General features: G+C 47.6%; 2 protein-coding genes across 3 annotated transcripts; both read left to right on the forward strand.

Moving 5' to 3' along the window:
• The first annotated feature begins 2,798 nt into the window (after positions 1–2,798).
• Positions 2,799–12,492, forward strand: TAT (tyrosine aminotransferase). Its single transcript, XM_008927551.2, has 12 exons — positions 2,799–2,920; positions 4,541–4,783; positions 4,962–5,066; positions 5,831–5,898; positions 6,279–6,437; positions 6,604–6,742; positions 7,264–7,316; positions 7,683–7,835; positions 8,748–8,876; positions 9,315–9,398; positions 10,972–11,070; positions 11,824–12,492. The coding sequence occupies exons 2-12, from the start codon at positions 4,549–4,551 to the stop codon at positions 11,965–11,967; spliced, it is 1,368 nt and encodes a 455-aa protein (XP_008925799.1). The 5' UTR covers positions 2,799–2,920; positions 4,541–4,548; the 3' UTR covers positions 11,968–12,492.
• Positions 12,493–14,495: 2,003 nt separating this feature from the next.
• Positions 14,496–24,472, forward strand: CHST4 (carbohydrate sulfotransferase 4). Of its 2 annotated transcripts, none has more exons than XM_018084645.1 (2): positions 14,496–14,748; positions 22,540–24,472. In XM_018084645.1, exon 2 carries the CDS (start codon positions 22,701–22,703, stop codon positions 23,916–23,918), a length of 1,218 nt encoding a protein of 405 aa, XP_017940134.1. In that variant the 5' UTR covers positions 14,496–14,748; positions 22,540–22,700; the 3' UTR covers positions 23,919–24,472. The 2 variants fall into 2 exon arrangements, with proteins under 2 accessions (XP_017940134.1, XP_008925854.2); XM_008927606.2 differs by lacking the exon at positions 14,496–14,748 and adding an exon at positions 19,205–19,462.
• Positions 24,473–24,688: the final 216 nt, after the last annotated feature.

The raw sequence follows: 24,688 nt of genomic DNA on the forward strand, positions 1-24,688 counted from the left end.
TATGTGCATTTTAAGAGTGCCTGTGTGACCTGACCTGTAAGAGACAAGGTTTGCCCCTTGCATTTCAGAAAACCTGCTGCAGTGTTATAAAGATGCTGTCAGAATCAATAAACAGCCACAACATTAATGAGAGACATGGAGGCTTTATTGCTGTTTGCTCAACAATAATTTGATGAAAAAAGATAAGAAAATCACATATTTGATTATTAAAAGCTGATTCAAGTAGAAATGCAGAGACCAAACACGGATTAGGTTACACACAAATCCTGAACCAGTTGGGACTGTATCAGTGTCTGAAAGGAGCAGATATAAATTGCTGGAAATAAAAGCAAAATATGAGGGGGTAACTATTAAAGTAGTTTGTTACTGACCTCAGTGGATTTTTATGCAGAGTACCAGTTTGCAGTCTGTTCCTGCAGTAGTGCATCCTGAATGGGGGCATGGGCAAAACTCTCCTGGTGCATGACCTACGTGCAGTCTGGCACAGACAGGTTTGTCAGTGCAGCAATGCTCGAGCCTGTGTTCCTCTGAAGCCCCTTGTCAGTCCTGCTTTGGAACTGTGACTGGGCCTGGAAGAGGGAACTGCTTGCTCTTGCTGGCTTGGTCTCTGTCCACAGAAATGGGACTCAGGGCAGTCCTAGCACCAGAGCAAGGCAGTACCATAAAAAACAATGAAGCCATCACTAGTTTCTCCTTCCACTGGGAAAAGACAAGAATCAATTGCTCAAGCTACACAAGAAAGAAGGAGCTGAAGAGGTAAGCAACAAGGTACCTGTGGGGGTGAGCTGCTGAGACAGGGGAGCAAACCACAAAGGGGAGGGTAGTCAGGGCTAGTGGGGTGCAGAGGGCGTGACAGTCAAGACAGCCAGCAGCCTTGCTGGCAGAAATCATCCTGCAGGGTATGGCTGCCTCTTTAACTGCACCATACAAGGATGGCTTGGCCATTTCTAGAATACAAAGTGCTGGGTTGTGTGTTCATGCTTTGGTCCTGGGAGGGCCTGCACACAACAAGACAGGGGGAGGGCTGCAGACCCCATGTGAGAGCACCTGGAGAAGGATTAGAGTCATGCAGAGAGAGGAGAAAGGCACTCCCAGTAATAGTGGGAGAAACCCACTGATACAATTGTACACTGCTCCTCAAGCCGCTTTTGGCCAGGTTCTCAACCTTATGTAACTGGGTCTGCCTGTGTCTCCTGAGCCACATTTTTTCCCTCTCTTGGCAGCAGGCTTCCACTGTGCCCTCCCCTGAACCCCACTGCTGCGTGCAGTATGACGGGTAGAGCTCCAGTTGCATCAGTTTGGGGGTTGTTGCCAGGTAGAACATGCAGCACTGTCCTTGAGGCAGCCCAATGCCATGTTTAACCCTGCCAGGCATGGCAAGAGGTGGGGTCAGCTGCGAGAAGTCAGAAAATAACCCGTAGGTGCTTGGAGAGGGTCTGCATGAATTTCTGAAGGTTGTTTATGTCACGTTTCAGTCAAAAGAAGAGAGAAACTGTGCAGCCCTCAGCAGAAGACAGTCCAAGCAGCTTCAATACGTGACGTTTCTCCGTGAAGGGTTTTTGAAAGGTGCTATTCCTTGTCCAAAGGCCTTGTGAGTGAATGCCATGGGAGACCTGCCCTCCAGTCTGGGGCTGGGGACCCTGGCTGGGCCTGCTGGCTGCACCCCGCCACCTCCCAGCCTGCCTCCAGCCCTGAATCCCTGTCCCCCTTTGTGGCCTCAGCAGCGCCCATTGCAGCACTCTGGTCAATGGCAGGTCATGGCTCTGCAGCAGTGTCAGCCCAGCCCTGGCACTGAGGGAAGGGGCCAGTGCTTTGCACCCAGGGAGGTGAAGCCTTACTGCTGGTGGTGTAGTGAGCATGGGTTGAGTGCAAGTGGTTCTTCCTCCTCCCACTCAGATGCGGATGTAAACAGGAAAAAATCACACAGAGTGCTGGCCTCTTCAGCGAAGGCATCAGCAGTCTGTTTGCCCAAAGATTGGCTCTTGTCCCTGAGCAGCTCTTCAGACTCTGGTTATTTGCTACCATGGCAATAAGACAAGACTTAGAGCAGTCCTTGGAAGACAGGGAGGGTGCAGATGCCCCTCATTAATCCCAGGCCTGCAGGAATCAAGAGACAGGAAGGCATAGGTTCACATCACTGAGCAGAATAGGCCCTTCTGGGAATGGTGTAATCTGTGCTTTGCAGTACCATCAGAGAGGGAAGAATTGCATAATTTCTGCTGGTTGCCAGAATTAGGAGTTTGCTTGGGTCTTGCAGCAACCAAAAAAAGGGAAAAGGCAAAAAAACCCCAAAACAATGACAACTTGAGTTTTCTTTAATCCTTCGGGTCCTGGTATCTCCAAAACACTGGCTAGGGAAGTACCCTCTTCTCTAAAGCCTATAGATGAAGATGTCTCCTGATTGTAATGAAGCCACAAACTGGCCTTCCTCAGCTGGTGCATTTGAGCCCAGAGCTTTGAAGTCAGGACAGAGTGATGGCTTCCTCAGGCTTTATGGTCCATCAATCCACTCTCAGTGAATTACAAGGTGGTAGCATTGGAATACTTGGACTCTGCAGATTTGCTCCCAACAGTCCTTGTGGACTGAGGGAAGTGGTGCCAAAGGGTAGCAGCCCAGGTGCTCCTGGAAGCCAAGATGTGTCCTGTAGGCCACCCCCAGAAAGAGTTAATAATGCAGAGGCATGTTCCAGGTGTTTGGAGTGAGGACAGTTGCAAAGGGGAGGAGAGGTCATTTTTGGGTGGAGAGAGCAGCCCTCTCTGTGAGCCAATGGCTAAACGATTTGGTCCCAACGCCCAGTTTTGGGGATTATTTCATGGGCAAGAATTCGCAGGACTTTCCTCTTAAAGGGATTTGTTCTGGATGAAAACTAGAGACTGGACCCCCAAGCTTGTTGGTGTCTCCCTGTCTGCACTGTAGAAGGTAAAATGCTATGCTCTGGTACGTTGCTTCTTTTAGGGGAGAAGTTTGGAGATCTTCCCTGGCTGCCTACATTGAAGGCATCTACTGTCCCTGTGTCTACAGCTCCTCTTTTTGGGAGAACCATGTTGCAGGGTGGTGTGAGATTCTCTGCTGGGATAGACTGTGCATTTGGGACTCAGCCCTGTTACTGAAGTGAGATATATGGCTCATTTCTAAGCTCAGTTTTTTATGCAGATCTCCTGTGTATTTCTTCAGCTGCCTTTCTTCTAACCTAGAAGGTATTATCTACAGAAAAGCGAAGGCTTGCTTTGTGACCCTGTCAGATCAGCCTGAGTTGCTGTAAGCAGTCTAATAAGGCACTGCTGGTAGAGTAACTGCAGCAGGATGGGGCATCTCGAGGTGCAAACTTGATTGAAACAATGAGAAATTTGTTTAGATAGCAAATTCTGCCTGAACCGGGCAACGCTACAACCCTTCTGGCTCAGTCTCTGTAGCAAGGAAGGGGAAGCTGTGTTGTAAATATCTACAAGTCTGAGGCTAAGTAACCACCCTCAGGAAAGGGCCACTGTTCACTGAATTGCCTTTCAATGGAACAGAGAAATAAGACAGTACAGAAAGCATAAGCAGTTTGTGGCAGGATTACAAGGTGGTGTGCTAGTATCAGCAAGAATGGACTTTGTGTCTCAGGAGGTCTATACCTGCCCTGAGCCCTGTCCCCCACATGCAGGTAGAAAGCCCTTACAAACTGTCAGCAGTTTGTAAGTAAGGCTTTTCCTGCCTGGGTCTAGCTCGTGCTCTGGGTATGTGTGCTGGGGTGTGTAAGTCACTTTTGTGCCCGTTTTAGGGCCTTGAAGGCAGCTGTTCCTCTGCTGTGCCTTGCTTGTTACCCAGCCTCAGATGGGACTACAGGCCCTTTGCTTGGGGCAGTGCTGCCTCCTGGATTTCCCTCTTGGCCATACCAGTCTTGCTCCATTTTCTAAGCACTGTCTTTTGATCTAGACACTCTGGGCTGGACTGTTCTCTGCTGGCAGAGGCAAGTGTCTAACCTCTACCTTGCCACAGTCCAATGCATCCTGATAGCATTGGACAAGAACTACCATTTTGGCAGCTGAGATGTGATTTACAGTGCTGCGTTTCTGTCTGTAGACTGGAGGAACGTTCTGGATGTGAACACGCATAGTGGGCCAGTCCTAGTGGTTGCAGCTTGAGGTGTGCAAGTTGATAGCTGAGGGGAGGAACGGGGTGACCTGGTCCTTCTGTCGGTGGAATATTGAATCTGCAGTCAAGCAGTGACTACAACATGTTGCTCACTCTTGGCTGCTGGCTTTAGTGGGCCCTGCTCCTCCTTAGCACAGCAGGTCCATGCTGGGCAGTGGTGCAGCTGGCACAGAGAATTGCATTTATCTTTCCCACTGTATTGTGCTCTCACTTATGCATGGGGTTTCACTGCACTCTGGCAGTGAAAATACAGCCCTACTGGCTGCTGCTGCTTTGTCCATAGGCAGTAGGTAAGAATTTACAGCTTTTGGAAGTTTTACTTTTGGGCTGCATCCTCAAACGGACAGATTCCTTGTTTGACATGAGTTAATTAAGCCCAGGAAATTCACTTTGCACCGACAGTTCTCAGGATGGACTCGTACCTGATCCAAGTGAATGGCCGTGGAGACCACACCCCTATGCGAGATGTTCATCTCAAGAGCACTGGGAACACCATATCACCTGGGAAGGCAAAGGGCCGGAAGCCAAGATGGGCTGTCAGGGCTTCTGAAATGTCAAAGAAGACTTTCAATCCTGTCCGAGCCATCGTAGACACCATGAAGGTGGAACCCAACCCAAAGAAATCTATGATCTCCTTGTCCTTAGGTGAGCATAGTCCTGTGGCTGAAGCCTCTGGGTATTGTGGTCAACTGTGTGGCTGGCAGATTGCAGGGCTCTGAAGCACAAAGTTTGTGCAAACACCGAGGGATAGGCCAGACAACCACACAGATCTATGCCTGTCACAGATTGTGAAAACTTTACTATTTTTTCAATCTTTGAAAAGGAGACCCAACGGTCTTTGGAAACCTTCCCACAAATGATGAGGTCACACGGGCTGTGAAGGAGGTTTTGGACTCAGGACGGTGGAATGGTTACGCTCCATCTGTTGGTAAGTTGACAAAGTTCATCCTGTGAGAGTTGGATGAAGGCATGTGCCAGCTCCTACCCCACAGCAGGTATACAGAGCCCATAGACATCTTTCCATTGGCACCCTGCAGCTGTCCTCACTAGCAGTGACATGAAAACACAAACATGTGTATCCCCCAGATACACCTGAGTGCCCTTTCCTGCCTGAGCTATTTGAGGCCCAGAGCTCCTGCAGAAGCTGTGTTTGCTGCCCCAGCCATCGGAGCAAGCAGGTTTTCAAGCACCCAGAAGAGCTTGGAACTCTGTGTCCCTGCCGTGGGTTGCAGCCAAGCTCCTTTCTGATCTGCCTTGATCCAGGACTCCCGTTGGGCTCCCTGACTTCACCAACAACATGAGCCTTGTTTGCAGCTCGTGCCAAAAGTGTGCACAGCACATAGATCATGCCTGCCTCACTCTCCATGTGGTGACAGGAAGGGCTGCCCCAGTGCCATCACTAAAAAGTGAAGGCCATGTCATCACGTGTGGCTTTCTTCTGGCTCAGAAAACTCCCTGGTTACCCTCCACCCTGCTCCTGTCAGTTCTATCCCCAGGACATGCTGGAGTCAGAGCCTGCTTCCCTGCCCAAGGTCTGTCCCTGCTCTTGGCCATCCTGGCCCAGCCTTGGGGTTGCATCCTTCTTGGCCTTAAGCAGGACAGTTTCTGCCACCCTGGGACACCACTAAATGGGTGAGAAGAAGAAACAGTCTGTAAAAACCTCCCTTTCATGTTTGACTTCTCTTTTCTCAGGCTACCAGTCCTGTCGGGAAGCTGTGGCTGCATACTACAACTGCCCAGAGGCACCACTGAAGGCTCAGGTACTGGTGTCCAGCCAAGGCACTCCCATCACAGTGCAGGCAGGGTGCTGCTGCCTGTGCCCAGACCACAGGGCATGGGAGCCCTGCCCCAGCTCTCCCTCCCTGCCCAGCTGTGGGACTGAAGGCTTTGATCGCCTTGCCCCAAGGTCACCTCCTGCTGCTCTCATCCCTTCCCTGAGGCCTTCACCTCCACTCTCCTCAAAAGGAGGCTGGGCTTTCCAGCTGTTGGAAGTTTCATGCTTTCAGTCAGGCTCTGGTGCTGCCTTTTTGGCCATGCTCTACCTGTCAGAGCCGAGCATGGGTGTTGTGTCACTCCCACACGTCTGGAGCACTTCAGAGTGGCTGTGCTTCCCACTGACCTCTCTCTCTGCTCTTTGCAGGATGTCATCCTAACAAGTGGCTGCAGCCAGGCCATAGAGCTTGCCTTGGCAGTACTGGCCAACCCAGGCCAGAACATCCTGGTGCCACGGCCTGGCTTCTCCCTCTACAAGACTCTGGCATTGTCTATGGGGATTGAGGTCAAACTTTACAACCTCTTGGTAAGTGGTGGCAGGCCTGGAAGGGGCAGCCCTGACATTTCTGCCTCTCAGAAATACCCTGGCCTTGCCAGGGGATGTGAGTAACCCTGAATGCCCTGGCACACCTCACCCTATGTGGCAAGTCTAGTTCCTCAGCTGTTACTTCCCCTTCTCTTTACTTCACTAGCCAGAGAAGGCCTGGGAAATTGATTTGGAGCACTTGGAGTCTCTGGTGGATGAGAAAACAGCTTGCCTAATTATGAACAACCCATCGAACCCCTGTGGCTCTGTGTTCAGCAAGAGCCATCTCCAGGAGATCCTGGCAGGTAAGCCTGCCTGTGTGTGTCTGGGGCATGGTTACAGTCTAGTATCTGCCCACATTGCCCATGTCTCAGTCACTGCAGTACCATGGCCCAGGGCTTTGCTTCTCTCCTCATGACTGACTCCACCTCAGAAATCAGGGCCTGCTCGGTGTAAGGGTGTAGTCTTATCCAGTCAAGAAGATGCAGAGCGTGTGTCTTCCTCAAAAGTTCTGTGTGGCTTGGACTGCTCATTTCTCCACTCTGGCTCTGCAGTGTTCACAGGAGTCCTGTACTTCCTGAGCCCTGGCCTGACAGAGGGAGGGCTATGCTGCCAGTTCCCACAGACTGGAGCGGTACTAGGCTCAGCCAGGGCAGGGATCTCCAATAGTTAGGCATTCTGAATGAACAGTCTATAGGAGGAAGATAGGAACCCTCTGCCCTGGGACAGAGCTTCCCTCAGAGCCCTGCCAGGCCCTGCAGCAAAGGGCAAATCTGTTCCCATGGGGGATGCAGGGTGGCCAAGCTGAATGTCCTCTCTCCCACAGTGGCATCAAGACAGTGCGTGCCCATCCTTGCTGACGAGATCTATGGAGACATGGTGAGTGACAGCTGCAGTCCTTTGCACCCCCAATGCTGCCTGTCCTTTTTGATGCACCTTGGCCATGACAACCAGGTCTCCAGAGTTGAGGGGCAACTCCATTCCCCTATGCCTGGGTCCATGCCTGGAGCTCCCAGTCCTTTGGTACACAGTCCTGGGGCTACCTCTCTTGTCCAGCTCCTTTCCTCTTCCCAAACTGCTTGCTTTTATGTGAATGCACTTCCGATGTTCATATCTTGAAGCTGTGAGCTTTCACCATCAATTTCCCATCACTTCCCCGCATCCTTTCTTGTTAAGTCTTATGCACACCCCAACAGTTCTCACAATAAGAGGCAAGTTCAGCCCTAACACAGTCTCCTGTCACAGGTGTTTGCCGATTGCAAGTTTGAACCCATTGCAACTCTCAGCACCAATGTGCCAATCTTGTCCTGTGGTGGCTTGGCAAAGCGGTGGCTAGTCCCTGGCTGGCGGATGGGCTGGATCCTAATTCATGACAGGAGAGACATCTTTGGTAATGAGGTGAGAACCGCTGAGTGTTGCTGTCATGGCAACACACTTGCAGTCTCCAGTGTGTGGATCACCAGGTCTTTAACTGATACAGGCAGGGACTGCTCTTTTGCTCTCACATCGGTGTCACCGAATTGATTTTACATGTGTTTATGCACCTCTAGGCCCTTCATATCCCTTCCTTACTCCATCTGCTCCCAGACATGGCCTTCCAACCACACTACACTGTAATACACTCCTTGTTTCTGCTGTTCCTTAATATATGCCTTGTCCTTCTTGTGTACACCTAAATTCTCTTCTCAAATAGCTGCAATGTGCACTGAAAGTGTTGCATGACTTATCCAACATGTGGAGTCCATGTGTGATGTCTATGTGCTCTTACGTGGTTTCTCTTAAAAGTAAGCACAAAGCACCCTGCAGTGCTGCCAGTGCCTTATCTGGCTATTTTTCAGCTGTGTTACAAGAACAACCATCTACTGCAGTGACCTTTCCACCTAGAAGGCTCTCTGCAGAAGAAGAGGGAGAAGAGAGGACCAAATGAGTGAGCAGAAAAGCTAATGTTGATTGTCCTTACCTGGCTTTGAAAGTGTGCATTGTGGGCCCAAAACTAAGGGAAATGCAAAGTGGTATTTGGAACAGCTCTGGCTTTATTTGTATTATCTATATTCCAGCCGGGTTTGAGTCAGATTGGGAAGCTCCAAAGGTTTTCTCTGTTGGCATTACAATCTGCAAATGAGGAACAGAGAATGGCACTGTAAATAGTCTGCAAAACCTGGCATATAGTCAAGCAAATGTTCTTTAGTGCTCTGTATGCTCACTGAAGAGAGGGGTGTGAAAAGCTGTAGAAATACAGAAAGTGGACCTTGAAGCTGTTCATTTCCTTAAGGGAAGCATCATCTGAGCTGTGTCATGATGTTTTCTCAGATCAGGGATGGCCTTGTAAGACTGAGTCAGAGGATCCTAGGACCCTGTACACTTGTCCAAGGAGCACTGGAGCGCATCTTGCGCCGAACACCACCTGAGTTCTACCACAACACCCTAAGCATCCTCAAGGTAAACAGGCTGTAACAGCAGCAAGGTTTGTTCATGGATTGTTTGGAGTGAGTCATATCTCTAGCTCATCATCCTTCCCCACCTCACTTTCAGGTGCAGTTTTGTCTGTGACTAGGACAGCCCAACAAATCAAAGTCCAGTGGAGACATTGTAATTGAGGCAGGAATACTGGCTGGCATCAGTTTCAGGCAGCCCAGCCCTGCAGCTGGAGTTGCTGACCCAGGGGATAAACGTAGCATTTGGGACTGACTTGCTGAGCTCAGCTCAGTAACACCTGCTGTGCTCAAGGCCATGATCTCTCATGCTGTTTACATTTGTTATGCCTTTGTTTGCAGTAGGCAAACCTGCTTATAGTCCCAGTTCAGAGCTTGGCTTCCATTCGCTGAGCTGCTTCCTGGAATTTCTCCTGTTTTGAAATTTCCCTTTTTTGCTTTTCAGTCCAATGCTGACCTTTGTTATGCTGCCTTATCAGCTATCCCTGGCCTTCAGCCTGTCCGGCCCTCTGGAGCCATGTATCTCATGGTAAGTGAGGAGTGATGTGCCATTTCCAGACCACCAACATTCACAATAGGTCTCATTGCCAGTGCTTGTTGATGTTTCAGATTGGTAGTTGGTGCCAGATCTCCCTTACTATGTGCATTTCCACATTGCCCTCTGCAGTAGATGCATCCCCATGTCACTTTAGAAGGTCACAATATGCTGTTCACTGGTCACAGAGCTGGGGCCAGTACAGTTCATCTGCTTGCTCCTGCACAGAGATCCATGAGTTGTACTTTGCAAGACAATGTTGTTTTACCTGGATTTGAACTCAGGTGGCAAGGGGAAGCCTCTACACTACAAGGCAGATTTTCATACCTCTTGTAGAAGATGTAGCCTTCTTCATAGTAGCATGTGTTGCCTTCTGCCTATGGTGTTGCCTCTTTTTATACCTTTTACCATGCCTGTTTTAACTTTTTATAATATTCTAAAATTTCCTTTTTCATCTCATCAAGCTCAATTGAGACATTTATGACACTTTAATGCATTTTGAATCTTTTAATTTTTTTTGTCTCATGATGTCTCCAGTTTTTCATCAGATCTTAAAACATGGACTTAGAACTGGGGAATACTACAATATCAGTCTCGCTCATGTTCTATAGAGAAATCCTTATCAGTTGACTTATTTCCAGTTTTACCCAGAGCTACAAAGGTTATTCTGCTCATGCTCTTTGTGTAGAGGCACAGCTCTAAGATTCTTTCACACCTATTATATTTCTGCAGTAGCTGAACATTTATTTCAAACTAGATCATCTGGTATATTTTTTCCTACCAACTCTTTCAGAACTTCTTCATGCAAATTGTTTCGCAAATTATGTGTTTAACAATATTTTCATGAGATGTTTAAAATAATTTTTGGTTATAAAGGTCAGGCTGGATGGGGCCCTGAGCAACCTGATCTAGTGGGTGGCAGCCCTGCCCACTGGAGAGTTTGGAACTAGATGAGCTTTAAGGTCCCATCCAACCCAAATAATTCCAGAATTCTATAAATGAATGGCCAGCATAGCACTGTCTTTAACTGACAGATGGACAGCTGCCTTCTTTCCAGAAACAGAACAGAAATATTTATTGAAGATTTTTGCATTTTCATATAATTTTAAATTTTTCATATAATTCTACAAGGATTTATTTTGCTCATGATATTATATGCCTTACTATATTTTTTTAAAAATCAAAACATTAGTTTGTCTTTTTCTTACCATATGGATTTCCTGCATGACAGAATTGTTAATGTATATTAAATTCTCTACCAAGCTCTTTTTCAACGTTTTATTTATTCCTTTTCACTTTTAATTGGCTACTGTATCTTTGCCATCAGGTGCTTTTTACTGAAGTTGTGCTTAACTGAAATTCCAGCTTTAGGTAGTTAATGAAGGCTTCTTGACAAGCCCAGCTTTCATTAATATGTTTCTGTTTGTATCTTACATTCAAATCAGCCCAAAAAATTGAGGGCAGACAGCTGCACTTGACTGGGAAGCTGTTGGACCATGTGTGTAAACAAGGACACTGCAGATAGTTCTGGTGCCCTTGATTGCCATGTTATATCCCCCTGCTGCAGGTCGAGATTGAGATGGAGCATTTCCCGGAGTTTGAAAATGATGTGGAGTTCACGGAGCGACTCATCTCAGAGCAGTCTGTGTTCTGCCTGCCAGCCTCGGTGAGCCTCACACTGAGAGCCCCAGGGAGCTGCAGGTCCAAAGCATGGCAGGAGAAGCTGCAGGGTTTTGCATCCTTGAGCTCTGAAGGCAGGCTGGGAGTTGTGTGTGCAGTGTCCATGGTCTTCAATAGTGTGTATGAGCTGACTTTCTGCTCCAGGTGCTGCGTGTGGCAGTCTCTGGCTCCTAGCCCTCAGTCAGGCTGCCAGGATCTTCCCAGCTCCAGGCTTGCTCTGTATTGCTCAAGTTGGCAGAGCTGTATCCCTGAACTTTGTGTACCCCCACACCTTCTTGCTGAAGGTGCTCCCTCAGAGACCTGGAGCTGCTCCCACCTGTGTTCCTTTCCTCAGCCTGTTTGCAGCCCCCAGCCCCTGTAGGCACAAGGAAGGCTGAGAACGTCTGTGCCCTGTGTTCACCTTCTTCCAGCTCCATTTCCAGCACTGGATGTGGACAGTGTCTTAAATATTCTCCAGCCCTCTCCTTCACTAATTCCTCTCAGTCCATTCCCTGGGTCTGCACAGTCCACACAGAGAGTTCTTGGGCCTGTCACCCTCATAGCAGCATATCTACACAGATGCAGGTGGGAGATTTGCTTCGAACAAAAAAAAAAACCAGTCTAAGGGAGCATGAGCCCAGCCCTGCTGTCCTGTACTGACCATTTTCACTTGCTGATGCAGCACATGGCCCCAAGGCAGGTCTCTGAAACTACAGCACTACCCCAGGCAATCTGCCAGCTTCATCTTTTCTTCTTTCAGTGCTTTGAGTACCCAAACTTCTTCCGAGTGGTGATCACCATGCCTGAGGAGATGATCTTGGAGGCCTGCAGTCGCATTCAGGAGTTCTGTGAGATGCACTACCAGGGTGCTGAGGGAGCCCAGGATCTGGAGTGCGACAAGTAGCCACAGCTGGCCTCCTGCCTCTGTCAGGCTAGACCTTGTGTGAGGCAGCAGCCAGGCAGGCAAGGCTGCTTCCAGCCAGCCCCACATCCCCCTGCCTGCAAGCAGCCACTGTCTTGCTGCATCAATTTTTGTGCTCCAGAGAGCCTCAGCACTATGGGAAGAAGACGCCACTTCCTCTCCTCCTCCACTACAGCCTGCACACCCTCTCGCATCCAGTCCCCCTGGTCTCCATATAGTCAGCATCTGCACCCTGTGGTGGTCTATGCTGCCTGTGAACCAGCTGCAGGCAGAGGCAGAAGGCTGTTCCTGGGCCAGCCCCTGTGGCAAAGGCCCCACTGGCCTGTGGCTCCTGTGCTGGCCATACTTACCCTCAGGCCACTGTCTCAGAGGATAAGAGAAAAGTACCCACCTCTCAGTTACTTGTGTTACCTTAGGAGGCCAGAGCTCTTTATACTAAGCCCTTTGCGTGACAAAGGGAGTAAGTTATTGTAACTTTTTTTATTAATAAAGATTCTGACATGTCAATCCTGCACTGTGCTCCTGCTGCACCAGGTCAAGCTTGGTCACCGTGTGTGTCACCCTTGCTCGCCCCATGGTGCTGCAGTGCCCCAGGAACCATCCCCATCTTGTGACTGGCTGCCCAGAGCCATCCTGTGTGCCAGTATGGACATGGTGAGAGTGCCTCGGACCCCCAAAGAAACCCATCAGGCCTGGGGGCAGGATGGGCCCTGCAAGCTTGGCACAGACTGGAGCCAAGACAGCTTGCTGTGGCAGCCTGGCTGCTCCCCACAGAACAGTCCTGTCTGCACCTGCTCCTTGGCCCTCACAGTCCCCCCACCATGGACCCCAACAGAGCAGAGGCTGCTGGTGCCAACTGCTGTAGGGAGGCAGCTGCCCCTGGGACCGGAGCCAGCCATGCTGGCTGCTGGTGCCTAAGTACTCAAGGCTGGGGCAGCCACACGTTTCCTGCTGTAGTGGTGAATCATGGGGTGGAACCCCATAGCTCATATTGTACAGGGTGTTTGTGACACGCCAGTGGGGCCAGGGTTACTGATCGCCAAATACATCAGCTCCCTAAAATAATAAGGAAATGGTGGCCTGGTATCTGTTCATTCAGTGGAAATGAGAGGAGGTGATAACACTCATCAAAGCACGTGTTCTGGTGAGCTGCCTGGGAGTCACTTCTGGAACTGACAGAGAGGCAAGCTGCAGAGTGCCTCATGTCATCCCCTTCAGCTCTAGTCACCTGTCCTCCTGCAGAATTGGGATTCATGGGTCAACCCTGCACCACCAATGACAGGAAAATGAGCTATCTCTAGATCACACACTGCCAGACCTGACAGGTTCTGTAGGCGTCTCACTATCTCTCCTTACCTTGCCCAGTACAAAGTCTGGGTACCAATAGTCCATTAGAGGAGAGGTATCTATATGAGAAAGATAGCAGTATATGAAAAGGTCTTTGACATGTGAGCTGAATGTCCATGCTGCATCTTTTCCCTTCAAAGAAAGTAATCCCAGAACAAAACGAGAGGAAAGCTGGGACTATGGGTGAGTAGTACACAGCATCAGAGATTTCATGCCATTAGACCTCTAAATAGAGCCAAATAACCAGAGCTGCCTAAAATTAAACATTGACAAATAACAAGTAGAATGATGTGTGAGGGGTCTGTTGGGCCAGGAGATCTTTATAGCATGATGTTTCTGCATTGTTATGCCATCTTGCATCTACTACAGCTGTCAAGTTTCATCTGTTTCCTTGAACTCTTCTCCACACATCTTAGGTTCTGTGGCTTTAATCCCCATTACTAATGAACAGGTCCTGCTTTTAGAGAAAGCCATTCCTTTGAGATCACTCTCCCTTTAGGAACCCCTTTCCTTTCACAGTCCTCTCAAAGGTGTCTGTTAACATGCAAATATTCTGCAATAATTAACCTGATTCTATTTCTTCTTGATCCAGTAGCATTTGGCCTGGGATGCTGAGGGAGCCATACCTCATAATATTCAGCATATTTAGATTTCTCAAGGCCACATCCTCTTTTGCCATCTTTTGCAAACATAACACTGCCTTTTGACCACACCTAAGTTTTCCTGGATGCAATAGCAAACTAGCATTAAACCACAAATGTGCTGGTATCGTTTTTCAGGTATTATACTCACAGATGCTTTGCGTCATAATGTGGGTGTAGCCTAGAGCACCCTGCCAGCCATACAAACTAGCCTAAGCTGGTGTTTGGAGATGCTTTGTGCCAAAGAAAACCCCTTCAGCAATGAGACCAAGGAAGAAGTCAAGACACTGTCCTGAAGCTGCTCTTTGCAGACGTTTAGACAAGGTCTGCAGGGCTTTAGTAGAACTCCCTGAGAGCCCTTATGACTGATGGTGGGAAAGTAACGGAAGATTGGTGAGGAGGATTGTAGATAAATCCAAGTGACTTGCAGCTGAGGTGAGGTGTAGAAAAACACATGTATTGTACTAGTTGTTTGTTGTAGACGACGGGATAAAGACACTTTAGCCTTGTGTGTTTGATGAGTAGTACATCTGTGTTTAGATAACGCAGGCCTGTGATAGGCTGAGAAGCACTCCACTGAACATGCTTGGGATTCCTGCTCTGCTGTGGTAAAGATCAAATATCAGTGGTAAACTGTCTGCAATAATCCCTAATATGCAGGTGAAAACAGCAGGTTTGGTGACCCTTGAGCAAGGACCAGGCTCCGCAGTGGTGGCATCCCTGTTTGTGTGCCTCTGGCTTTGGGTACCGCTTTGAGGATCCTCTGGTTGGTGAGGTAATGGAAATGAATTTACTCTGTATTTCATCTGTGGTTTTGTGTTTGTCCCTGCATCCTGCCTCTGCCAGCTCACACACACTGATCCACAGCCATCCTCCCTGTCTTAGCTGGGGAGCACCAGTGGTACACCCTGGCACAGGCTTGCAGTGTGCTTCTGCTCTTTACTGTGCTGTCTGGACTGGCTGTGTTTAGGAGGAGAGTGACCTACCCCAGATATGGGGACCTAGGCAGAGAGGCAACCTTGTGCCTAGCTCTCTTCTTGAGAAAGGAAGAAATTTCTCAGCTCAGGGGCCAATGCAGGTGAAGTGTACTAGTCCTCAGCTTCCAAAGGGGCTGGCAGTGGGGTTCAGCACTGCTGGCAAGCAGGGCCAAATCACACCTGCCAGCAGTGAGGCCATCAGCAACCCCAGGTGCCTTAGGAACCTGAATGCAGCCTAGCCCCTGGCTTCACCCAATCCTTCTTCTAGCAGCCCTGGTTGCTTCCAGTAGGGCTGTAGAACAGAGGGTCTTTCTGCCTTGGGGTCATGGCTTTTGGCTGCAAGAACTTGTCTGCACTGGCCTGCTCTCCACCAGCACGTAGCCACTCTGTACACCTGCAGTGGGAAGATGTGATTTGCACTGACCTGGACCCAGGATGGCTGCAGGGAGTCAGTCTGGGCATGAAGGTGGAGGCTGTGGTGACCCAGGGCCCAGCGTGCCTGGGAGCTCAGGTGAGGCATGAGCATCACACGGGAGTGGGACCCCAGGGGACCCAGGGGAAGGTGTCCATGCAACACTTCTTTGTACATGAAGGCTGGCATGTAACCTTGTTCTCCCAGGCTGTGCAGGCCTGTCAGAGGCTAGAGGAGCTGACTTGCTCTGGTGGCATTACCCAAGACATACAGCAAAGGGAGGCAGAGATATGCTTCCATGAGGATGAGAAGTAGCCATGAAAAGACTGTGGATGTAAGAGGAGGCAGCAGCAGTGGGCTGGGAAACAATACTTGCTTGAGGTGATTGGGAGGGATTTTGCAAACCAGAGTGTGAGAGGGCAGAGGAGTTCTGCAGGAGAAGGAAGGCTCAGCGCAGGCAAAGTCTTGCTATTGACAGGACAGCCATGAAAGACACAGCAGCAGGGTTCCAGTCACTGGAAGGCACCTAAAAACTAGCTAAGCTTAACTGGTCAGAAGAAGGTTATGGTTATATCTTCTATACTGGCCTGCGTCCCCAGCACTGGGAGAGCCTCCTAGGGGGTAGAAGCACTGAGATCTTCCTCATGGTTTGGCTGTCAGGCACAGGCTGTCACAGTGCTGGGAGCCCAGATCTATACCAGCCCTTTGCTTTGTCGTGTATTGTCTTCAGTTTTCTTATTTGACTTGGGTCAGTGTTCCCTGAAGCTTTGCCAGAGCAAATAGGCACTGTCAATGATCTAAATGACTTATTTCCTGGATGCCTGGCAGAAGTAGTTGGTGCTAGCATGGGATCTTCTGTGCTCCAGTGCACTGAGTGAGCTTCTGCATGCTTCAGGTCTGTTTATTGCTGTTGTTTCTCTCAACCCTAAACTAGCTGTTCTGCTCTAAGATTCAGTGCCTTGCTGATGACTGCCTATGTACTTAAAGAGGGCAGAAGCTGACCAGTGAAATTAATTCAAAAGTTGAATAAACACTTTTTTTCTTACTATTTTTCTCTTTCCTGTAATGTGTTGGTAAAGTATTATGTGACCTCATTTTTAGAACCTGCTTTACACAAGCTTCTTTCATGCTTTCTCTCATGTTTTCACATTTTCCTGTTCTCCCACCACTTGATATTAGAATGCCATATTACAGTGAAAACAATAAATGATACTGCAACTGCACTCAGGGTGAGAGAGGGAGGGGGTCAGCCACTATCCTTGCTCTTGCCTATGGCAACTTTGGGTACTTATGTGCCAGTTAAGATACATCTATTTATCTCAAACTGCTTTTAAATAAAAATATAACTTTAAAACTTATCTCTAACACAAGGAAAAGGCCATAGCAACTTCAGTGCAGAAGCACATCAGCCTGTCCTTGGAGATGCCTCATATAGGACATCATAGCAGTCATTTGTCTCATTCTTCCTTTTTCTAGAAGCTCTGGCTCAGAAAAAAACTTGCTCTGACTGGAGTTTAGCATAGACATTGCAGCTCTGCTCCTATGGATTCTGGGGTTTGCCTCACTGCTGCATTTTCTTTCCATCTTCTATGAATGATGACTTCTTAAGCAATCAGGGTGACTGTATAAAGCATCCCTACCAAAAAAGCTCTTTCCTAAAGCCAGAGTTCCACTCTGTTACCTTTATCCAGATGAAAATGATGAGCAATTGACATAGAGTTTTGTTCTTTTTTTTTTTTTTTTTAGATTACTGTCAGGTTTCTTTTCTGCAAGGAGCAGAGTTTTGCCTGTACAATTCAAAACACAACAATATAGCAGCACTCAAATCCCGTGATCAGCACAAGAGACCGTACATAGCCTCTATGTGAGCAGCCACATCACAGCTTTCTGTCACACTCAATCTTGCAGAGCCATAAATTTCCATCTTTCCTTTGCAGCTTTAGTGGTGTCAGCTGGAAAGCAACTGAACTCCCTCTGCTTTGAAAGGGAGATGTCTTTCTGTGGTAAGCATTCACCAGTGCAGTCATAGCATTGACTCTTCCAGTAGCTCCCTGGTGTCGTAACCTTTGGGATGCAGAAAATGTGAACCATCCCAACATATACCTAAAAGACACAGAGACTTCCACAGCATGATTCCCATGAGCTGCTTTAGTTATCAACCTGGTATGAACTGTTCTGTGGGCCATATAAGAGCAGATATTAAAATCTTGAATAGCTTGAAGACTACAAGTAGGAAGAAATTATTCATTGTCTCTCTTGATTAAAAAAAAATGTGATAATATCAAAAACAGTTTTTATATGTGGGTTCAAAACAGAGGAAAATAGTTCTCACAACATGCAGCCCAACATACCTCTATTGCCAGGAAATCTTGTTGATGTCAAAAGTATCTGAGTTCAAAACGTGATTGGAGAAGTGAATATAAAAAAGACCTAGGTGCTGTCAAAGGCAAAGACAAGGTTAATCTGAACTGAGTTTAGACAGCTTCTGTGTTTACACAAGCATCACCCTCCACTCTTGTCACAGCCAACAGAAAGGAACAGGAACTTCCAGGGCATCATTCACTATTTTATTTTGGACAACTCCATTCAGAGAGGTGAATTGTGTCCTCCAGATCTCTGGCTTCAGGCCAAGAGAGCATGTAGGGAGGAGATGTGTTTCTTGTTCTCTCCTCTAGGCATCTGCTTTTGATGATGGCAGAAGACAGGGGTTAGTCAAACCTTACAGCTGAGCTGGTTTCACTGCTCCAGGTATGCCTTGTTCTCTCATCAGCTGTCAAAGACACATCCTCAGGCAAACTACGTACAGTTGGAACAGAAATGTTGATACATCTCTGTTCATGCAACTGTTGGCCAGGGAGGAATAACGCTTCAGGAAGAGCCACTCAAGTGGTGTGACCTTTACAAAGGTTTTGAACACTTCATGACCTATAGATGAATCCTTCCTATGGATGGTGTCGGTGCAGGGCATGGGAACACACAGCTGAAATCCAGGTTGCACAAAACATTGCATGGTTCATTACAGGGCCCTACCTGGGCCACTGCCAGCTTCTCACCTTGTTTCCCAGCCCAGGGTTACCAGGGCTTGACCATTGTGTTGGCAATGCTGCAAGTGAAAGAGAACATGACCTGCCCCATTTGGGTTGTTTCTCTTGCTGGAAGGACCAACCTTACCCAGACTTTTTGCTTCTGCTGTCTCCTATACTTCACTTGCCCTGAGAGTATGTCAGTGATGTCCTTGGGGACAGGGGACACCATTAAGAGGAGGTCTACATTTCTCCAAACTGTGTGACAGAAACTATAAGATCTGGAATAGGAATGAGCCAAAGCAATTGTCACTGCACAGTAGTATTTCTCTTGAGCCCAGTGCTGCCCTGGCTCACTACCTTACCTGCCACAGCCCCACTGCAGCTCCAACACCTTTGTGAATCATTAACAGGCCAAGTCCAGCTGCTCCTTCCACAGCTTCTCCTTTCACACAATTTTCTTCCCCAGCACCCCAAATATTTAATTCAAGCAAGGCACAGACAGAGAAGAGACAAAAAGATTTTATGTGAATTTGCATTTGCTGATAACATGACAAGCAGCCAGAGCAATGGCAGGAAAATATGCCTTGTCTCTGCACTCCTGGTGGGCAAGCTCTGACACTCCACAGACATCGCTGTTCCTCCTTTTATAGAGAGCCATCTCTTTGGGGGCTTGCAACAGGACTTAGCTTAAAAGTGCTTCTCAATCTCCTTCATAAACTTTCTGGCCCTGCTCCTTTATTAGCAGTTCCTGGTCATTTGAGCCCCTGCAATAAACTCCCAGTATGATGCTTTGTGCTCAGTGCAGGGTGGAGCTTTTCTAGTCCAAGGCTGATCAAAGTAGGCGGGCAGTGCAGAGCAGTCACTCTTAGAGCTGGGATGTACACAAATAAAGGGGACGGGAAGGAGCAGCCACAGGTGTAGGTGGGAGCTGAGAACACGTGTATATGAGAGCCCAGCACGTAGGCAGAGTGTTCGTGTGACTGCCTAGAGGGCTGTGGACCACAGCAGTGAACGGGTGTGAGGGCAACTTTGCTTGAATCAGGCCTGCTGGTGCTTCACGAGGACTTTGCTAAGGTGAGAGATTTTCAACCATTCTTGGTATCTGGTGTGGATGCTCTTGTGCCCAGAACTGTAGTCACTGCTCATGCTCAGCAGCCTGAACTGGGAGATAACTTTTGTAAAACACTGCAAGCATACAGATGCCAGCAAATTGCTACAATTCTTCCTGCAGACAGAAGCTGTTGGTCTGACTTGGAGGGTAGCTCCTGCTTCTACAGGCTGTCTTCTCAGTGCCCTTGCTTAGCTTTTCCCACTATTGACTGTCATGCCAGTTGCTCTCCTCTGGGCAGATGACTTCTAATTCTGCAGAAGATGACCAGGACAAATTGAAGAAGCATTTGAAAAAACTATGAGCAACCATCAGTGCCATCAAAGAGGAGTGCCTGGGGCTTCCCTGGCACCAGATCCTCTTTGCTATACTGCTGCCACTACAGCAATGGGGAATGTGTACAGGTCTGGAGAACTCCCCCACACTGGCAGAGCACTTAACACCAGTCTGCACTGCATGAGATATTTTGGGCTATCTCGCACCCACCCCAGGCATGTATAGATTCAACAAACCCTGGGGACGTGCCACTCAATACCACAAACTTTGTACTCTGGGAACAGGCCACCCAATGCTCAGAGTGTGTTTGATGGGTAGATTTCCCTTGGGCTGCTTGTTGCTTTCTGTAATGCTTGCTCTTTGCCAGGATCAAGATTTTCCAAGGTCCCTGTGTCTTTTTTTGGAAAAGCATAAAACTCTACTGTTTTGTTTTGGTTTTTTTTTTTTTTGAGACTCTAGCTGCTCAGGCAGGCAGATCCCAGCTATTTGTGTTCTCATACATTGGCTGTGGGAGACTAACACAGCAACACTGGATTGTCGTTTTTTTCAGTAGTTCCTGTACTTCATCCTCTGTACCTTGAGATTCTTCCTATTCTTTCTGCTCTCAGCCAAATCCTGGCTCGTCTCTCTGCCAGCACACAGTAGCAGTGTGCCTTTGTTTTGTTCTGCAGCTGAGATTGTCTCAGTCATTCTGGGCTGATCTTTACTTAGCAGCTCTATGAGAGCTTCATATTTTCACTTTTGCAATATGAAATTAACTGAATCCCTGGTGACTCTGGATGTTTGCTGTGGGGAAAATGTTTAGATCTTAGTTTAGAAATATCCCAGCTGCCATGATTGAGAGATGCAGTGGTGAAGAATAAGGTTATGTAACTAGTATTTCTAGGTATGTTATTTCATACCATATTAGGGAAGGTACGATACAACCTCTACTGTTCTTTGCTGCTACTCTATTCCACTTCACCAGGCACACAAGTCATTTCAGTCCTGCCCTCTGTGGAACAGACTTCTCAGGGCAACAATCATCACTATTTCTTGTATAAGAGTGAAGAAGCTGTTGAGGCTGTGGCCTCACACCAGGTCATTTCTACCAAGAACAGTCACAGGAATGGCCTCCATACTCTGTCAAATGTCTAAAACATGCAGCTATCCCACCCTGATTTGATTCAAGAAAAAACCATTCCCTACCAAATCCATTCTCAGACTATTTGCATGCAAGTTCCCATAGAAATAATTATTTCTGTGGTTTTAAATCTACCTGGGCATTTTCATGCTGGTGTTCATGTTTGCTCAACAGAGTTTTCTTGATTAATAACTTCTGGCTGTAGTCCAGGAACTCTGTGAGGAGTTAGAGTAACAATATTAATCGCGCCAGATGGAAGAGATATTGTCAAAGTTAATTTGGAAGCCAGGACTTTTGGTAAACACTACTGTATTCCTTGCATTGTATTTGCAAGGAGGAAGCTGATAAGTGACTGATTTTTACAACGCTCTTTGTTTGCAGCTTTTCCTGGGTTGGTCCAAATAGCGACCTGATTCAGCTTATCGTCAGACCTGAACACTACAGGCCGTTTGTGTAACCAAAAAAATCAGTGGGCTTCTTGTCCAGGAGACCAGAAGCTTGTGGTCCCTTACTAAATGCACAGCCATATCCTTGCAAGACATTATTAAAGGAAAATTCATATTGTGGTAGCACTTACAGGCTTACCCATTGGGCTGGTTATTGTCCTGGCTCTGAAAAATTATAATTGCTGCCTTATAAACCTAAGCTCAAAACAATGCACAGCAGATAGCTTAGATAAACAAGTCAATTTAGCATATGTTTTGGAGGGACAGAGGAGTTCCTAGCTGGTTAGCAGCAGTGACTGTACCTGAAAATCTAAAACATCAGTACTAGAGGAACTGAAATAATAGGAGGAGGCACCCCCATGCAAATTTGGCCAGTGTGGCCAGTGCTGCGAGCACTCCTCTGTGACACTGTCAGGCACTGCTGGGGGAGGGAAGGAGAGAGCACAAGACAGGAGCAGTTGGCAGAGCATGCTTTAATGTACTTTTTAAAACAGAGGTTTAGTGTGAGAAACAAGGAGCCAGCTTTGGGCCGAACTTTGAGTTCAATTAGCACAACCTATTGTACCTCTTCTCATACAAGACCTATGGAATGAGTGGGGTAGGGAAGAAGGGTAGCAGGAGACAGTCTTTAAAAAGGAGTTAGGCTAAGAAGAGGGCTAGTAGGCAGGCAAGCATTAAGCCTGCCTACACTTGTAGGCCTTGCTAGCAAAATTGCTTATGATGCTTTAACTGTGGAGGAGATATTGTTGTGCTTGGATTTATCACAGTGCCAAATTACTTCCTTTGGTATGTGAGTTTTTGCCTGTGGTGATAATAAATGTTTCCTGAAATTTCAGAAAGAATATAATTAAAAACCCCTGAAACCTATATTGTATGTTTACAGCGTTTTGGCATTAAAATAATTGTAAATGGTGGTCAGAGCAAGTGTTTAAAAGTAACACTGTGGAACTGTTGAATTCTCCACAAAAAAAGTGGTTTTTTACATCTTTTCTTCATAAAAATTGCCCAGATCATGTCTGCAAGGCTTGTGTACATGAAGTACACATTTGTGTGTATGGACTTATTTCAGTGCACTCAACTAGCTCTTAAACTTTGATAAAAATGCAGACAAGCTTTTCAATATCTTCTAGGACAGCATCAGACAACACTTACTGACAACATTAGAGAAACTTACTGACAAATTGTGTTTTTGTTACAGAAAACCTCCAGCCCTGCAGAACTTATGTCCTTTTCAAAGACGGCTTGTGCAGTGGTTGTCACAATGTCATTGGTATTGTGACAGCTTTCTAAAACCCCGCGCCTACAAAGAAATTCACAGGAGCCTGATGCACCACATCCTGCCTTCTTTGTGATCCTGTGATGCTGAACTTCCTCTGTCTCTGCAGGTCCTTTGCAACCATGGTGAAGTCTAAAAGAGTGCATGTGCTCCTGATCCTGGTAGTTCTGTCCTTCCTCCTGCTCTACTTCCTGCCCTGCAGCAACAACGCCCCCATGGAAGAAAAACCTTCTCCAGTCCACATCCTCATTCTCTCCACCTGGCGATCAGGATCTTCCTTCACTGGGCAAATCTTCAGCCAGCACCCCAGTGTTTTCTACCTGATGGAGCCCGCATGGCATGTCTGGGTTAAGATGTCCCAGAACAGTGCCAAAGTCTTACACATGGCAGTGCGGGACTTAGTTAGGTCGGTCTTTCTGTGTGACATGTCTGTCTTTGATGCTTACATGTCTAGCCAGAAGGAAAAGTCTGATTTATTTCAATGGGAGACAAGCCGAGCCTTGTGCTCCCCACCTGCCTGCGACTTGTTCAGTCGCACTGACATAATCACTGCAGGCAATTGCAAAAAGATCTGTAGCAAGTACCCATTCAGCAAGGTGGAGGAAGCTTGTAAAACCTACAGCCATGTTGCCGTCAAGGAGGTTCGATTCTTTGACCTGAAAGTCCTTTACCCCCTTCTCACTGATCCATCCCTGAACATCAAAATTATTCACCTGGTCCGCGATCCCCGGGCTGTGTTCAGGTCCCGCGAGAAGACAGCGGCAGACCTGAAACGTGACAGTAACATTATTGCGGGGTCTCAGAGGACAAAGGGTGAAATGGGGCCCTACAACACAATGCAAGTAATTTGCAGAAGTCATGTGGAGATTTATAAGGCAGGAATTCAGGCCACTCCCAGCTTCCTGAAAGACAGATACTTGCTGGTTCGCTATGAAGACATTGTCAGAGACCCTCTGGCAAGGGCTGCTCAGATGTACAGGTTTGCAGAACTACATTTCACACCAGAACTTCAGAAGTGGGTGCACAACATCACTCATGGGAAGGGTCTCGGAGCACACGCCTTTGGAATTGGGTCCAGAGATGCACAGAGAGTATCTCAGGCCTGGAGGGAGACACTTCCCTTCCAGAAAATAGAAAAAGTGCAAGAAGTGTGCAAGGATGCAATGGACTTGCTGGGCTATCGGCTCGTTCAATCTGAAGAAGAGCAAAAAAATATTTCACTGGATCTTTTGTTTGCCCAGAACTCCTCTGAGTATCAAACTCCGAAGGCAGAACAGCTGGTGTCTGTACCTACTCTCTGAAGGCTGCAGAGGGCAGAACTGTCCTCTAGAACAAAAGAGGACAGAGGTGCAGGCATAGAAGTGTAAGAGCATGTGCATGGATATGCATGGTTGCAAGGACAGGTAACACAGGAATCCTGACTGCATTCACAAGAGCTCTCAGCAGCACAGGGTCGCTCTCTAAGGCCCCTGGAGACTCAGCCACAATGGAGGCTGAAGTAATGCAAGTTTGTTCTTCAAATTAAGTATGTTTAGATTGGAGCATACAAACTAGCAAAGCAGTGGGACCAGATAGCAGAACTCGACCCCCCCACGTGGAAGTAATTGCACTGCAAAGGAAGAGGAAATATAAAAGGAAGCTGAATAGAGAGAACATTATTTGTCATGCTGCTACACGGGACATGTAATGCCAGAAGAGATGCAAGGATGACCAACATTTGGTTTCTGGAAAGATGCTTTTTTTTTTGAATGGTTTTCAAGCCCAGTTTTCCTTTTGCTTCATTCCTTTGCCTGGGTATCCAGCCTTGCTGGCAGTGTTGGGGAAATGTTTGTGTTCATTTACTGTGTAATGGGAAAATGGAATAAACCTGCTATTGTTGAAAATAAAAACTCTTGGATTTGCATGTGGGGATCCATTTCTGGGATTATATGAATCCATTTATTTTTTTAGTTGAAATAATTCTGTCTTTTAGCTTTCAAACCTGAGAACAGTTGTACCCCGTGAGGTCTCACAGTCCATATGTGTGACAGTGGAATTCATGGTAAGGTTGAGATCCTGAAGACAAGGTAAG

This window comes from Manacus vitellinus, unplaced genomic scaffold, assembly GCF_001715985.3.
Source record: "Manacus vitellinus isolate BGI_N305 unplaced genomic scaffold, ASM171598v3 scaffold_10_pilon, whole genome shotgun sequence".
Classification (NCBI taxonomy): Eukaryota; Metazoa; Chordata; class Aves; order Passeriformes; family Pipridae; genus Manacus; species Manacus vitellinus.

Bases quoted from the DNA above. Each gene is read 5' to 3' on its own strand.
- CHST4 (XM_018084645.1), top strand. From the start codon at position 22,701: ATGCTGAACTTCCTCTGTCTCTGCAGGTCCTTTGCAACCATGGTGAAG.
- TAT (XM_008927551.2), top strand. From the start codon at position 4,549: ATGGACTCGTACCTGATCCAAGTGAATGGCCGTGGAGACCACACCCCT. The intron at 8,877-9,314 runs GTAAACAGGCTG...TTTGCTTTTCAG, and splicing joins ACACCCTAAGCATCCTCAAG to TCCAATGCTGACCTTTGTTA. The intron at 9,399-10,971 runs GTAAGTGAGGAG...CCCCTGCTGCAG, and splicing joins CTGGAGCCATGTATCTCATG to GTCGAGATTGAGATGGAGCA.